The following is a 15,000-nucleotide window of genomic DNA, read 5'->3' as shown; positions in this document are numbered from 1 at the left end:
AGCAGACTGATGTTGTTCATTTCACAAGAATGCAAATTAACACTGTGGTGGAAACCCACACACCACACACACACCACACACACCACTCCCCAGGGAGTGACAGAGGCTCACCAAGACAATGAGAGACAGGGTGTGGAATGGTCTCTCAGCCCAAGGGTGTGTGTGTGTGTGTGTGTGTGTGTGTGCATGAGAGATAGAGAAGAGTGTATGTATATGTGTGTGTGTGTGTGTGTGTGTGTGTGTGTGTGTGTGTGTGTGTGTGTGTGTGTGTGTGTGCGTGCGTGTGCGTGCACAGTGGCTTTCTTCATATTACTACTTGCTAAGAACCTGACTTAAGGCAAACAATAAGACATCCAAACCAGGAACAGTTTGTCTTCTAAACATGACTGATAGTCAGTAACAAGGACAGGGCTATCACACTGGTGCCTCTATTGATACTGTCCCTGTCACAGACTCACAGACACACACACACACACACACACACACACACACACACCCACACAAACCTGCTGGCAATACAAACAAGGGCGAGGTGATATCTTAGAGAGTAACACAGTGATAAAGAGTTGATTTGATGAATCTTTCACTCATGAGTACTGTGAGTACTGTAGCCAAACATGGCTAGTTGATTGTGTGAGAAAAGTCATGCGGTAGAAGAGAACATTGATCAGACTTTGCCCGTCCACTGTGACAGTATTACAGTGCGTAGTTCTGACCCCATAGCCTGAGGATGTTGTCTGTCAAGGCTTGTTGTTGGAACTGTAAACAAGCACACTTCCTGGCTGATTCGGAACGCTTGGCTCCATGTTTACTTCCTGGTGTGTGTTATGACATCATCAGCCAAACCCTTCCATTGCTGATTCCCACTTTGGGAGATTCTAAGCGGGGTCCTGGGGAAGAGCCTTACCCTCAACAACCCTAACCTTTACCCTAAACAACCCTAACCTTTACCCTAAACAACCCTAACATTTACCCTAAACAACCCTAACCTTTACTCTAAACAACCCTAACCTTTACCCTAAACAACCCTAACCTTTACCCTAAACAACCCTAATCTTTACCCTAAACAACCCTGACCTGAACCGTTCTAAATCTCAACACGCTCTGTTATAAAGTAAAGGGACTATTTGGCGTTGGCCAATAGAAAATGAAATGGACACCTTCATTTGCACCACTCTTCCTGATAGAACACTTTGGTCCCAAGTATCCCACTTAGCCACTCCTGTCCTCTAGATCTCAAGTGATTGGATGGGTATATTATTATATTATGATTATATATTATATTATATTATTGTCACCTTCTTAAAATAATGGCTTAAGTCATATTTTCAAGTTTTATATATTTATATATATATATATATATATATATATTATATAATACATTATATTATTAGTATAGGCAATATGGCCAACTTTACACCCGGTCCTATCAGAAGACATGAGGTAGCAGTTAGCAAATGACTCACACCTATCCAACCCTCTCTGATCTACAGGGTTGATCTGGAATTCAGAAATAAAATGTTTAGGGAGTTTCCAGGATATGGGCAAGGACTTCCTGAGAATTACCGGTCACTTCCTGTATATTATTGTGTATTGACGGCACTTCCTGTGTGTCCTGTGATGCACTTCCTGGTGGTTACCTGCTGGAGCCCAGGTCCAGGAGAGAGCTGGCCTTGGACATCCCTGTGGATGGAGAGAACGCCATCGGAGAGGAGAAGCCTGAGAGAGGGAGCGCTGGAGAGAGAGAGAGAGGAGGAGGGAGAGAGAGAGAGGAGGAGGGAGGGAGGGGTAGAGGGAGGGAAAGGGGTGAGGGAAACAGTCTGTGGTTAAAGTTCAACCTTTAGTCAGTGGTTTCAAGAACACTGTGCGAGGTAAACAAACTGTGTGTGTGTGTGTGTGTGTGTGCATAATGTCATTTATTCTATATTATGTGTCCATGGTATCAGCTTTACATGTTCCACTGTGTGCTAGATGTTTTTGTTCTGTGTGTGTGTGTGTGTGTGTGTGTGTGTATGTGTGTGTGTGTGTGTGTGTGTGTGTGTGTGCGCACGTGCATGTGCATGTGTGTGTGTACAGTGTGGCTGCCCTTGAATGTGTGTGCACTGTATCTCTTATCTCCCTGTAGGTAGAGAGACACACACACACACACACACACACACACACACGCACACGCACACGCACACACACACACACACATACACAGACACACACACAGGCAACAGCAGCAAGGTTATTGACACAGACGCTGGAGCTCCCAATGCTGTTACTATCTTACTGGCCTCAGCTACGGCTAAAACACTACCCCTCCAACACCAGAGAGAGAGATTGAGAGAGAGAGAGAGAGAGAGAGAGAGAGAGAGAGAGAGAGAGAGAGAGAGAGAGAGAGAGAGAGACAGAGAGAGAAACAGAGATCTAGAAGAGAGAGAGAGAGAGAGGAGGAGGAGGAGGAGGAGGAGAGAGACAGAGATCAAGAAACAGAGATTGAGAAAGAGAGAGAGAGAGGGAGAGACAGAGAGAGGGGGAGAGAGAGAGAGACAGAAAGAGAGAGAGCGAGAGACAGAGAAACAGAGAGAGACAGAGAGAGAGAGAGAAGGAGGAGTAGAGAGAGACAGAGATAGAGAGACAGAGAGCGAGAGAGAGAAAGAGAAACAGAGATAGAGAGAGAGAGAGAGATAATATCTCTGTGTCCTAAGTGATAGTGAGCAGTGCAGACAGCCACAACACCAGACTGCCAATGACTGCCACCACCTTATCACAGCACATTATCACAGAGCCTCTCTCTAGAAACACACACACACACACACACACACACGTACACGCACAGGCATACACACACATGCATAAACGTATGCATATGCGCACACACGCGTACACACGCGCACACAGGCATACACACACACACACACACACACACACACACGTACACGCGTACACACAAACACACACAGGCATACACAAGCACACACGTACACACAAGCATACACACACGCACACACACTCCCAGGAAAATGTAACTCATCAATTACACACCGCTACAGCGTACATCAGAGCTGAATCCATCACACAGATACACACACTTCACAGAAATGGATTCCACACCTTCACTCCTGCTGCATACAAAACACTCCCACTGACCCCCGAGTCAATGAGATGCATAACCTAAGTGTCTGACTTTAAGAAGATGAGAAGAAAAGCATCTGGCCTCCCATTGGTCGGACAAGAACTGGATTGTTATAGGCTAAGCCAGCGTTTCTCAACCGGGGTGCCGCGGCACACTGGGGCGCCGCCTGGCGTCTTCAGGGGTGCCGTCAAATTATTCTATATTCTGTCTCGCACGCCCCTTTCCCATGTCACAATGTCAATACCGGGTTCAGCGTAAGGTCAGTGTGTCAAAGACATTTCGAGAGCAATGAACAAGCAAACAAGCAGAATCATGGAACATGACGAACTGACAACAGATCATCCATCACAAGCTAGCAAGGATGCTGAATATTTTGTTCGGATGAAAAGTAAGCATAGCTGTCCAGAACAGGTAATGATGAAGTGCGCCAAAGTTTCAGAGAAAGCATTGGAGGCTAGTTACCTCGTAGCCGAAATTGTTGCTAAGGCGAAGAAGCCACACACTATAGCCGAGTCCGTAATATTGCCAGCATGCACAGCAATAGTTAATAAAATGCTAGGCCCACAAGCTGCAAAAGAAATAGCAAAGGTCCCGCTGTCTGACTGTACAATTGGAAGGCAAATCAATGACATCTAAAAGGGTCCTATGTTCCCCGCTCCCGAAAAAGGGTCCGATCGGGCAGGGCAGTCTCGCTCGCCGGCAGAGTGTGGAGGTGGTTGTTCTATATGGATGATCGGTGACATTATTCTCTCGTCCGACTTCGGAAGCTAAGCAGGGTTGGAAAGTTCGGAAAATAACGCACGGTTTCGTTTTCATGCAATACATCCAGACAAGGTCATGCGCGCAGCGGGAGAGAGAGACGCATTTTCTGGCTTAATAACTCTGCATCCCCGGTGTTTACGTTGAATGGACTGGATAGGTGTTTCCAATCAAATGTGGGAATATGAAAATGAATGTGTTCCATAAATTCCCACTTTTGTTCGGTCACTGTGTCATGTTTATACAGCACGGTTACGTGCCTGATGCCTTTGATGCACACTTGCCGCTTTCACTCCCTCCTCTCTCTCTCAATAATAATAATAATAATAATAATAATAATACAACTTGTATTTGTATCAATAGCCGCTGAGTGTGTGTGTGTATGTGTGTGTGTGTGTGTGTGTGTGTGTGTGTGTGTGTGTGTGTGTGTGTGTGTGTGTGTGTGTGTGTGTGTGTGTGTGTGGGGCTGTCTGGGTGATGCAGTGTCGTTTTTGAATAGCTATATTTTAGACTGGGGTGCCTTGAGATTTTATCGACTTTTGAAGGGTGCCGTGACTGAAAAAAGGTTGAGAAACGCTGGGCTAAGCAATACGGCTACAATTTCCACTAGCCAATCAGAGGACAGATATGGGGGTATTATTACCATATGTAGAATATATAATCCAATCAGATCTATGAAGTGGTCTTGGCAGGTGGTGTGTGTGTGGGGGGGGGGGGGGACAACAACCTGTATGGGCGTGTAGTACCTGATAGAGCCACCGGGGAGGGGGTGAGGAGGTTGGCGTTGCCGTTGAGCAGCCCTGGGGTGCCCAGGGTGGGCATCAGGGGCAGGGTCATTGGCGTTGGCACCATGGAGGGTGCGGTAGCGTTGATGGGCATGGGGGTCAGGAGGGACATGGTTGGCATGCCGATGGACAGGTTTGGCATGGAGCCCATTCCTAGAGGGAGAGCATAGAGAGAGGGGGGAGGGAGGGAGAGGGGAGGGGGAGGGAAAGAGAGAGAGAAAGAGAGAGAGAGAGGGAGAGAGGGAGAGAGGAGAGAGAGAGAGAGAGAGAGAGAGAGAGAGGGAGGGAGAGGGAGAGAGAGGGAAGGAGAAAGAGAGAGAGAAAGAGAGAGAAAGAAAGAGAGAGAGGGCGGGAGGGAGGGAGAGAGAAAGAGAGAGAGAAGGAGACGAGAAAGGGTTAAAGAAGAAGTACCGTTTCAATGGAGGTGTTTCAGGAAGATGTATCTCCACTAGATGTTGTGTGTGTGTGTGTGTGTGTGTGTTGTACCTCACACTCCACCGTCATGTCCCATCGAGACATTCTATTTCTACGGTTCAGTCCAGTGAGGTGTCATACCGTACCGAAGCGTGTTGATGATGTAATCGTGGAGATGGGCAACTGCGTCATGACGATTGGTAGAGATGATGGGAGGCCCCGCCCCTGCAGCTTCAGCTTGATCAGCTTCATGGCGATGGAGAACTCCAGCCTGTCCATCTTCCCATCACTCCCCATGTCAGCCAGGGCCCTGGGGAGGGAGGGAGAGGGGGTGGTGGGGGAGGGAGAGGGATGGGGAGAAATAGGAGGTTATAACACTGTACTGTAGGTTCCAAACAGAGACACACATATCAGTGTCTTGTGATATGCCAGATGGCGTAGGAACATTCTGATCTTACACACACACACACACACACACACACACACACACACACACACACACACACACACACACACACACACACACCACACTGTCTGGATCTTAGATTCCACAACCTTCAGCGGGCAGGGTCTCTGATCACAGCACTGCTCTAATTACAGTACTAGGGCGGGCACACACACACACACACACACGCATACCACACAGCAGCAGTCTAAAAACATTTGTTTACACTGCCCAGGGTGCGGCTGGAGTCTGGACAGGAAGTTAGGGCTCAACAGGAAGTTCGCCATGGGGATGGGGAGGTGTGGGGGGGTCTTTTTGCTCTCCCTCCTCTCAAGACAAACCCGGTGTTGTGTTTGTGACGTTCACTCTCACTGGCTGTTCCTTTAGACCACCGGCCTTCCCCCCTCCTCCCCCCTCCTCCCCCCTCCTCCTCCTCCTCCTCCTCCTCCTCCTCCTGGTCCTAGTCCTGGGAGAGAGCTGCAGCGTTGCAGGCTTTTGCTCCAGCCCAGCCCGGACACACACCTGATTCAGATCATCACAGTTTTTTTGTTTTTCTTTTACGATTGAGTTGATTTGGTCAGTATCAGGTGATAGATATTGCAGCACCGGGCCAGACCAAAACCTGGACCCCCTGTGGTTCTTCAGGAGCAGGGTTGAGTACCACTTATTCAGATGACTGAACCCGTAGCAGTGATATGATGCACACTCACTGAACACTTGTACACTGTACACCTTCTCATTCATTCTGGTGGTGTAATGGTGTGGGGAATGTTTTCTTGGCACACCTTGGGCCTGTTAATACCAATCAATCATCGCCTGAATGCCACAGCCTGAGTATTGTTGCTGACTATGTGCATCCCTTCATGGCCACAATGTACCCATCTTCTCATTCCAGCATGATAAAGCACCATGTCACAAAGCAAAACTTGTCTCAAACCGGTTTCATGAACATGAGAACGAGTGGTAGAATGGGATGATTCTCAGCTTGAACGTGCTCCTGAAAAATCTGCAGGAATTGCGTGATGCAATCATGTCATCATGGACCAAAATCTCAAAGGAATATTTCCAACATCTTGTAGAATCAATGCCAGGAATTGAGGCTGTTTTGAGAGCAAAGGGAGGCCCTACCCAGTATTAGTAGTGTTCCTAATAAAGTGTTCAGTGAGTGTGTATGGGTCTCTATGGGTGATGTGGTCATGTACATGGGTCTCTATGGGTGATGTGGTCATGTACATGGGTCTCTATGGGTGATGTGGTCATGTACATGGGTCTCTATGGGTGATGTGGTCATGTACATTGGTCTCTATGGGTGATGTGGTCATGTACATTGGTCTTTATGAGTGATGTGGTCGTGTACATGGGTCTCTATGAGTGATGTGGTCGTGTCTCCTCACCAGATTTCGGCCAGGATCGGAGGAGGCAGGCCGGACTGGAGGAAGAACCTCCGGGCCTGTTCTCCTAAAGGGACAAAACGTGGTATGGATTTAATTCTGATGTGCAGACAAAGTTGAGCGCACACACACACAAACGCACGCATCTGCGTGCGCACACACACACACACACACACACACACACACACACACACTCACACACTCTCTCTCTCTCACACACACACACACACACACACACACACACACACAGTATGGGGACTTACCTGACACATAGCCAAGGATGGGTGAGAGGGAGTCAAACTGTTTATCATGCTTTCCCCTCTCCTCCGGAGTGATGGCCCACATACTGACTCCACCTAGAGAGAGAGAGAGAGAGAGAGAGAGAGAGAGAGAGAGAGAGAGAGAGAGAGAGAGAGAGAATGAGAAAGGGGTGAGAGAGAGTGAGAGAGGAAGAGGAGAGGAAGAGAGAAATATATATAGTGATAAAGAGATGGAGAGAGCAAAGAGAGAGGAGAGAGCAAAGAGGAGAGAGAGAATGAGAAAGGGGTGAGAGAGAGAAAGAGGAGAGAAAGAGAGAAATATATAGAGAGAAATAAAGAGATAGAAGAGGAGAGAGAGAGACAGAGAGAGAGGGGGGGAGAGAGAGAAGGAGAAAGGGTTGAGAGAGAGGAAGAGGAGAGAAAGAGAGAAATATATATAGATATAGAGATAGAAGAGGAGAGAGCGAAGAGGGGGGAGTGAGACAGAAAAAGGGGGGAGTGAGACAGAGAGGTAGAGAGAGTGAGAGAGAGGGAGAGAGAGAAATGAATAAAACTGGACAAACTGGATACACCAGTGATGATTCAGGATTCGTATGACAAACACGGGCACCTCTATAAACACTGAGACATCAACACAGGGCAGGACTGGACTACAACACTGAAACAAGACCACTACCTCTACAACACTGAAACAAGACCACTACCTCTACAACACTGGAACAAGAACACTACCTCTACAACACTGGAACAAGACCACTACTTCTACAACACTGAAACAAGACTACTACTTCTACAACACTGAAACAAGACCACTACCTCTACAACACTGGAACAAGACCACTACTTCTACAACACTGAAACAAGACTACTACTTCTACAACACTGAAACAAGACCACTACCTCTACAACACTGGAACAAGACCACTACCTCTACAACACTGGAACAAGACCACTACCTCTACAACACTGGAACAAGACCACTACCTCTACAACACTGAAACAAGACCACTACCTCTACAACACTGAAACAAGAAGACTACTTCTAGAACACTGAAACAAGACCACTACTTCTAGGGCTCCTCAACCAGCCTGTGTGTCACCCCATTCCACCCCATTCCAACCAGAAATGAAAAAAGGTCCAGATAAATTCCTCTGTTCAACAGTCATAGAATAATCAATGTGTAAAAGCGCCTGGTCAGCTTCTCCCAGCGAGGGAGTCTCCCATAGAACTTCACGGTTGGCCGCGAATTAAATATGAATTAAATCTGCTTTGTTGTGGGGAACATTTGATTGCTTGATTCTTCAGAGAGAGGAGAAGAAGGAATATATTAGCTTTGGAATCCATAATCTATTCTCCATTACGCTTCATATGAAGTCAAATTAATTAAAATTACTTAATTAAAAAACGTGGTCGTCGGAGTGCAGACCTGCTGAAATAAAATCAGAGTGTTTCATAAGCAGGGCATGGTGCCTTTTCTGCTCACGTGGCCAGGACAGGAAAAACTTTGGGCCCTAGTTGGAGCCTATAGCTAGCTGTCCCTGGTAAGGTCACCTGATCAGGAAAAACACTGGGCCCCTATTCATACGGTAAACCGAAATTCACACTAAAGAGCCAAGCTGAGCTGAGCTAGGCTAGGCTAGGCTAGGGTTTGGCCTGGTTACAGCTTGTTGTCTACCAAGAGCCAGCACAGAATGGTCCAGGTCGGTTCTGTCATGTGTAAAGCCTCTAAGTCCACTGTTTTGGTTGGACTCAGACAGGAGTAATGGAAATGAGGAAGTCAGGAAGAGGCAGATGTGATGGATTCAGACAAGAGTAATCCATGAGGTCTATTTTCAGGGCTTTTTGCAGACCGTACTGATTTATTCACCACCGACAGGAAATACCACTCTCCTACTGATGGAACTTCCTGCCTCACACTAACCAAAACACCCAGGCAGCCTCCGTTGACCACAGGCGCGCGCGTACCCTTTCTCTCTCTCTCCCTCTCTCTCTCCCTCTCTCTCTCTCTTACACACACACATACACACACACACACACACACACACACACACACACACACACACACACGAGGAATGACATAATGGGCCCAAGAGCCTGCAAAAGAACATACTGTAAATAGAACAGACAGACACACGCACACACAAGCACACACACACACACACACACATACACACACACACACAAACACACACACACACATGCACGCCCTAGAAAGTGCGGTACAACAGAATTGGAGTGGAGTACAGTAGGTAGTTGAGGAGAAAGCTGACGCCAAGCGTACAGTGGCACTAACACTGAGGACACACTGCAGGCACTCTATCAAACCTACATTAGTTTCTCTCTTTTTAGAGTGGAGGAAAGTAAGAGTGAAAAGGGGAGCCTGTGTGTGTGTGTGTGTGTGTGTGTGTGTGTGTGTGTGTGTGTGTGCTTGTGTGTGTGTGTGTGTGTAATACAGAGTTATGTTGACCCATGAACTCTTTTCTCCCTGACCCTTCATGAAAATATAAGACATGCCCCGCCATGTCCCCCCCCCACCATGCCTCCCCCCCATCCTCCCTACTTTAAGTCCACCTATCACATACATATCTGCAAGGTCACCTGTTTCATATACAAACACTGCTGTCATGGACAGCTGTTCACCTCAAAGCTTTTGTTTGGTATTACTCCCCTCCCCCCGCCCCCGCCCCCTCATCCCCAAACTCCTCCACGGACTCCTCCCACCTCCCCCCTATCGGCATGGTAACACCTGTTCAGGTAGACGTTTTTCCCCTCAGACATGGGAACAGCAACTCACAGCGTTCTCTCCTCCTCCCCCTCCCCACTTTAAGCCCCGTCAGCAGAAAACCCCCAGCTTGTAGAGAAAAAAAAGAAAAACGAGGGCAAATGTGTGTGAATGTGATTAATCAAGGGCGATTCGGGATTTGAGTCGTTTTCAACGGTGTGTCAGGTCTCTTTTACATGCCTCCGTTAGTCGCCGGTGGAGGAGAGGAGCTAGCTGGAGGAGGAGAGGAGCTAGGTGGAGGAGGAGAGGAGCTAGCTGGAGGAGGGGGGGAGCTAGCTGGAGGAGGAGAGGAGCTAGCTGGAGGAGGAGAGGAGCTAGCTGGAGGAGCAGAGGAGCTAGCTGGAGGAGCAGAGGAGCTAGCTAGAGGAGGGGGGGAGGGGGGGGGCCTGGACAGTGATGAGTATTTGGGACAGCACCAGAGGGAGGGCTCTCCATGGCTGCCTTCTCAGCACTGTGGCTATATTGGGCGTACCGGTGACCACAGCATGCTAACCCAGTGAATGAGCCTCAGAAAAGCCTCTTAGCGTGCAGCGCGCCGCCAAGGAAGCGGAGGAGGAGTCTCCTGTGGGTGGAGAGAGAGAGACACTCCATTGGTTCCACGTGACTGTTCGGTGCGAGGCCCTCAGAGACCTAATGAAGGGCGATAGAACCCCCACTCATTAGCGATAGGTCACGCTGAGGAGAATATGGCCAATGGCAGCAGGCAGCAAGACTCACAACCCACAAGTTGAATTCCAGCCTGATCTTTCACCAACAGAATATGATGGGTTCCACACGGAACACCTTCAGGTTCTTAGGGCGTGTTCGTAAATTCGCTCTGAGAGCGCCGGAGCGTCCACGTGACTGCCTCTTGTCCAATCTAATGACTTGGTCCCATTATGACGTTGAATCCAGTGCGCTCTGGCGAATTTGCGAAAGCAGCCTTAATGAACGACACAGGAGTTCCAATGCGATCAGGGCTTCTATAATAACAGTGCTTCTACACCAACAACACCACCAACAACAACACCACCAACAACAACACCAACAACAACAACACAGGGGTTCTATAACAACAACACAGGGGTTCTATAACAACAACACAGGGCTTCTATAACAACAACAACAACAACACAGGGCTTCTATAACAACAACAAAGGGCTTCTATAACAACAACACAGGGGTTCTATAACAACAACAACAACACAGGGCTTCTATAACAACAACAAAGGGCTTCTATAACAACAACACAGGGCTTCTATAACAACAACAACAACACAGGGCTTCTATAACAACAACAAAGGGCTTCTATAACAACAACACAGGGCTTCTATAACAACAACAACAACACAGGGCTTCTATAACAACAACAAAGGGCTTCTATAACAACAACACAGGGCTTCTATAACAACAACACAGGGGTTCTATAACAACAACACAGGGGTTCTATAACAACAACACAGGGGTTCTATAACAACAACACAGGGGTTCTATAACAACAACACAGGGGTTCTATAACAACAACACAGGGGTTCTATAACAACAAAACAGGGGTTCTATAACAACAACACAGGGGTTCTATAACAACAACACAGGGCTTCTATAACAACAACACAGGGCTTCTATAACAACACAGGGCTTCTATAACAACAACACAGGGCTTCTATAACAACAACACAAGGGTTCTATAACAACAACACAGGGCTTCTATAACAACAACACAGGGGTTCTATAACAACAACACAGGGGCTCTATAACCACAACACAGGGCTTCTATAACAACACAGGGCTTCTATAACAACAACACAGGGTTCTATAACAACAACACAAGGGTTCTATAACAACAACACAAGGGTTCTATAACAACAACACAGGGCTTCTATAACAACACAGGGCTTCTATAACAACAACACAGGGCTTCTATAACAACACAGGGCTTCTATAACAACAACACAGGGCTTCTATAACAACAACACAGGGCTTCTATAACAACAACACAGGGCTTCTATAACAACAACACAGGGCTTCTATAACAACACAGGGCTTCTATAACAACAACACAGGGCTTCTATAACAACACAGGGCTTCTATAACAACAACACAGGGCTTCTATAACAACAACACAGGGCTTCTATAACAACAACACAGGGGTTCTATAACAACAACACAGGGCTTCTATAACAACAACACAGGGGCTCTATAACCACAACACAGGGGCTCTATAACAACAACACAGGGCTTCTATAACAACAACAACAACACAGGGCTTCTATAACAACAACAACACAGGGCTTCTATAACCACAACACAGGGCTTCTATAACAACAACAACAACACAGGGCTTCTATAACAACAACAACACAGGGCTTCTATAACAACAACACAGGGCTTCTATAACAACAACAACACAGGGCTTCTATAACAACAACAACACAGGGCTTCTATAACAACAACACAGGGCTTCTATAACAACAACACAGGGCTTCTATAACAACAACACAGGGCTTCTATAACAACAACACAGGGCTTCTATAACAACAACAACACAGGGCTTCTATAACAACAACACAGGGCTTCTATAACAACAATACAACACACAGGTTTGCTTCAGAGGCTGCAGGGTTTCCATACTCCCTGCTCCCGCAGGTTGTAGTCTAGGAGACTCTGCCCGACAAAAACCCAGGTCCCAAACCCATCTCTCTCAGGAGCAGAGGGGTGGAGAATGTCTCTCAGGAGCAGAGGGGTGGAGAATGTCTCTCAGGAGCAGAGGGTAGGAGAAGGTCTCTCAGGAGCAGAGGGGAGGAGAAGTGTACGGCTGCATCCTGCACTATTTACACATCAAACAAGCTCGCCACCGAGCAGGATATGATCCAGGCGCTGGGGAGCTAACGGATTAGATGGGCGGTAATCACGTCGTCACGCAGCTGCCTCTAGGAACGTATCCTGGCACAGGTCTAGCTTTAACGTGGCCTGGGGTGGTCCAGTGGTCTAGCTTTAACGTGGCCTGGGGTGGTCCAGTGGTCTAGCATCGCAGCCGAGGGTGGTCCAGTGGTCTAGCACAGCGGTCTGGGGTGGTCCAGTGGTCTAGCACCGTGGCCTGGGGTGGTCCAGTGGTCTAGCACCGTGGCCTGGGGTGGTCCAGTGGTCTAGCACCGTGGCCTGGGGTGGTCCAGTGGTCTAGCACCGTGGCCTGGGGTGGTCCAGTGGTCTAGCATCATGGCCTGGGGTGGTCCAGTGGCCTAGCACCGTGGCCTGGGGTGATCCAGTGGTCTAGCACCATGACCTACAGTGCACACATACGCCCATGTTGGCATGGGTTCTAATCTTCCTTACTTTCCTGTCTATCTTCACTATCTCTAAAAAAAAGAAAATAGTGGGCCCGCCCCACTCAAAAAAGAACCATTAAAAAAATCATTTTAAAAAGAAGTTTAGTTTTAGTTGCCACTGGCCAGTGTCAAATGCTGAAGCGATGGTGTCCACCTATGTTAGGAACGAAACAACTTCAGCTTATGAGTTCTGGGATGTTAGGGGCTCTGGAGCTGGACATTATGCATGCACGTACACAGACTCAGACTCAGACTCAGACTCAGACTCAGACTCAGACTCAGACTCAGACTCAGACTCAGACTCAGACTCAGACTCAGACTCAGACTCAGACTCAGACAGACAGACAGACAGACACCAACTCGTCTTCAACCCCAAATCAACTGAGCTAGATATATGCTGTAGCATAAACCGCAGTCATAGCATTGTACATTTTTTTACAAGAAGTAGCCTACCCTTACTTACACACACACACACACACACACACACACACACACACACACACACACACACATACATACACACACACACACAACAAGTGATTCTTGGACATACAAACTTCAATAAGGTCATCTTGGAGGAGTCGAGAGAGTCAGATCAAAGTTATGGTCTCTTCTCTTGGTTCGATGGAGTCTGAAGCTTTGCTTTACTACTCGATCAATATTTCATTAACACACCACAGAGAACAGATGCGAATGAAAGAAGCCCATCTTCACTGCACTGCACTGTTAATGGCCAGCGGCCGCACACACACACACACACACACACACACACACACACATACACACGTGTTTGTGTGTCTGTGTGTGTGTGTGTGTGTGTGTGTGTGTGTTTGTGTCTGTATTTGGTATGTGTGTGTGTGTGTGTTTCTGTTTGGTGAGTGTGTGTGAGTGTGTGTGTGTGTGTGTGTGTGTGTGTGTGTGTGTGTGTGTGTGTGTGTGTGTGTACTTTGTGCCCTGGAGTGCAAGAGAGCGCTGAGACAGAAATTGGATTCCAACACACAACAGCAGAACTATCGGTTGATCTGTCTCTCCCTCTCTCCCTCTCTCCTTCTCTCCCACTATCTTGCCATCCATCTCGGTCATAACATCCTTGTTCATTTCCTACTGGGAGAGACAGCTCTGGGCAGCACAAAGACACACACATCAAGAGCACATGCGCAGACGGGTTGATCACACACACACACACACACACACACACACACACACACACACACACACACACACACACACAGAGCGTATGAACACACGGGTTGATCACTCACACACACACGGACACAGACACACACACACACACACAGTCACACAGAGCTGTGGTCTTACCATTCATGGCTGCAGGTGGGGAGTGCAGGCAGAGGGAGGTCCTCTCAGCTGGCTAGCTCACAGACATCTGCAGAGAGAGAGAGAGAGAGAGAGAGAGAGAGAGAGAGAGAGAGAGAGAGAGAGAGAGAGAGAGAGAGAGAGAGGAGTGTGAGTATGTGTGCAAGGAAAACAGCGAGGAGGGAGAGGGAGAGAGTGTGAGAGAGAGGGCGAGAATCACATCTTCCTATTATCAATGCAAAGAGGGCAGAAAGAGAGGGGCTTACTACCAAAAACGAGGGAGGGAGGTGGAGAAGAGGAGGAGAAATAGATAGCGAGGAGGGAGAAGAGGAGGAGGAGAAATAGAGAGCAAGGAGGGGGAGAGACGGGGGACAAAATGACAGAGAGAGAGATTAGGGTAGAGTAGAAGGAGGAGGGGGT

At 47.9% G+C, this 15,000-nt stretch overlaps 1 protein-coding gene across 1 annotated transcript in view; it reads right to left on the bottom strand.

Moving 5' to 3' along the window:
• The window catches only part of LOC308160061 (intersectin-2-like), a 54,957-nt gene that overhangs the window by 34,667 nt on the left and 5,290 nt on the right, over positions 1 to 15,000 (bottom strand). The window contains exons 2-7 of the mRNA XM_080533923.1: positions 14,584 to 14,650; positions 7,179 to 7,271; positions 6,919 to 6,982; positions 5,226 to 5,389; positions 4,627 to 4,818; positions 1,641 to 1,734 (exon numbers count right to left, since the gene is read on the bottom strand). Of these exons, the coding sequence (XP_080390049.1) occupies positions 1,641 to 1,734; positions 4,627 to 4,818; positions 5,226 to 5,389; positions 6,919 to 6,982; positions 7,179 to 7,271; positions 14,584 to 14,590 (614 nt within the window). The 5' untranslated portion in view covers positions 14,591 to 14,650. The remainder of the gene's footprint in view (positions 1 to 1,640; positions 1,735 to 4,626; positions 4,819 to 5,225; positions 5,390 to 6,918; positions 6,983 to 7,178; positions 7,272 to 14,583; positions 14,651 to 15,000) is intronic.

Source organism: Nansenia antarctica, assembly GCF_963989245.1.
Source record: "Nansenia antarctica genome assembly, chromosome: 1".
NCBI lineage: Eukaryota > Metazoa > Chordata > Actinopteri > Argentiniformes > Microstomatidae > Nansenia > Nansenia antarctica.
This window is presented reverse-complemented; position numbering and strand designations above follow the sequence as displayed.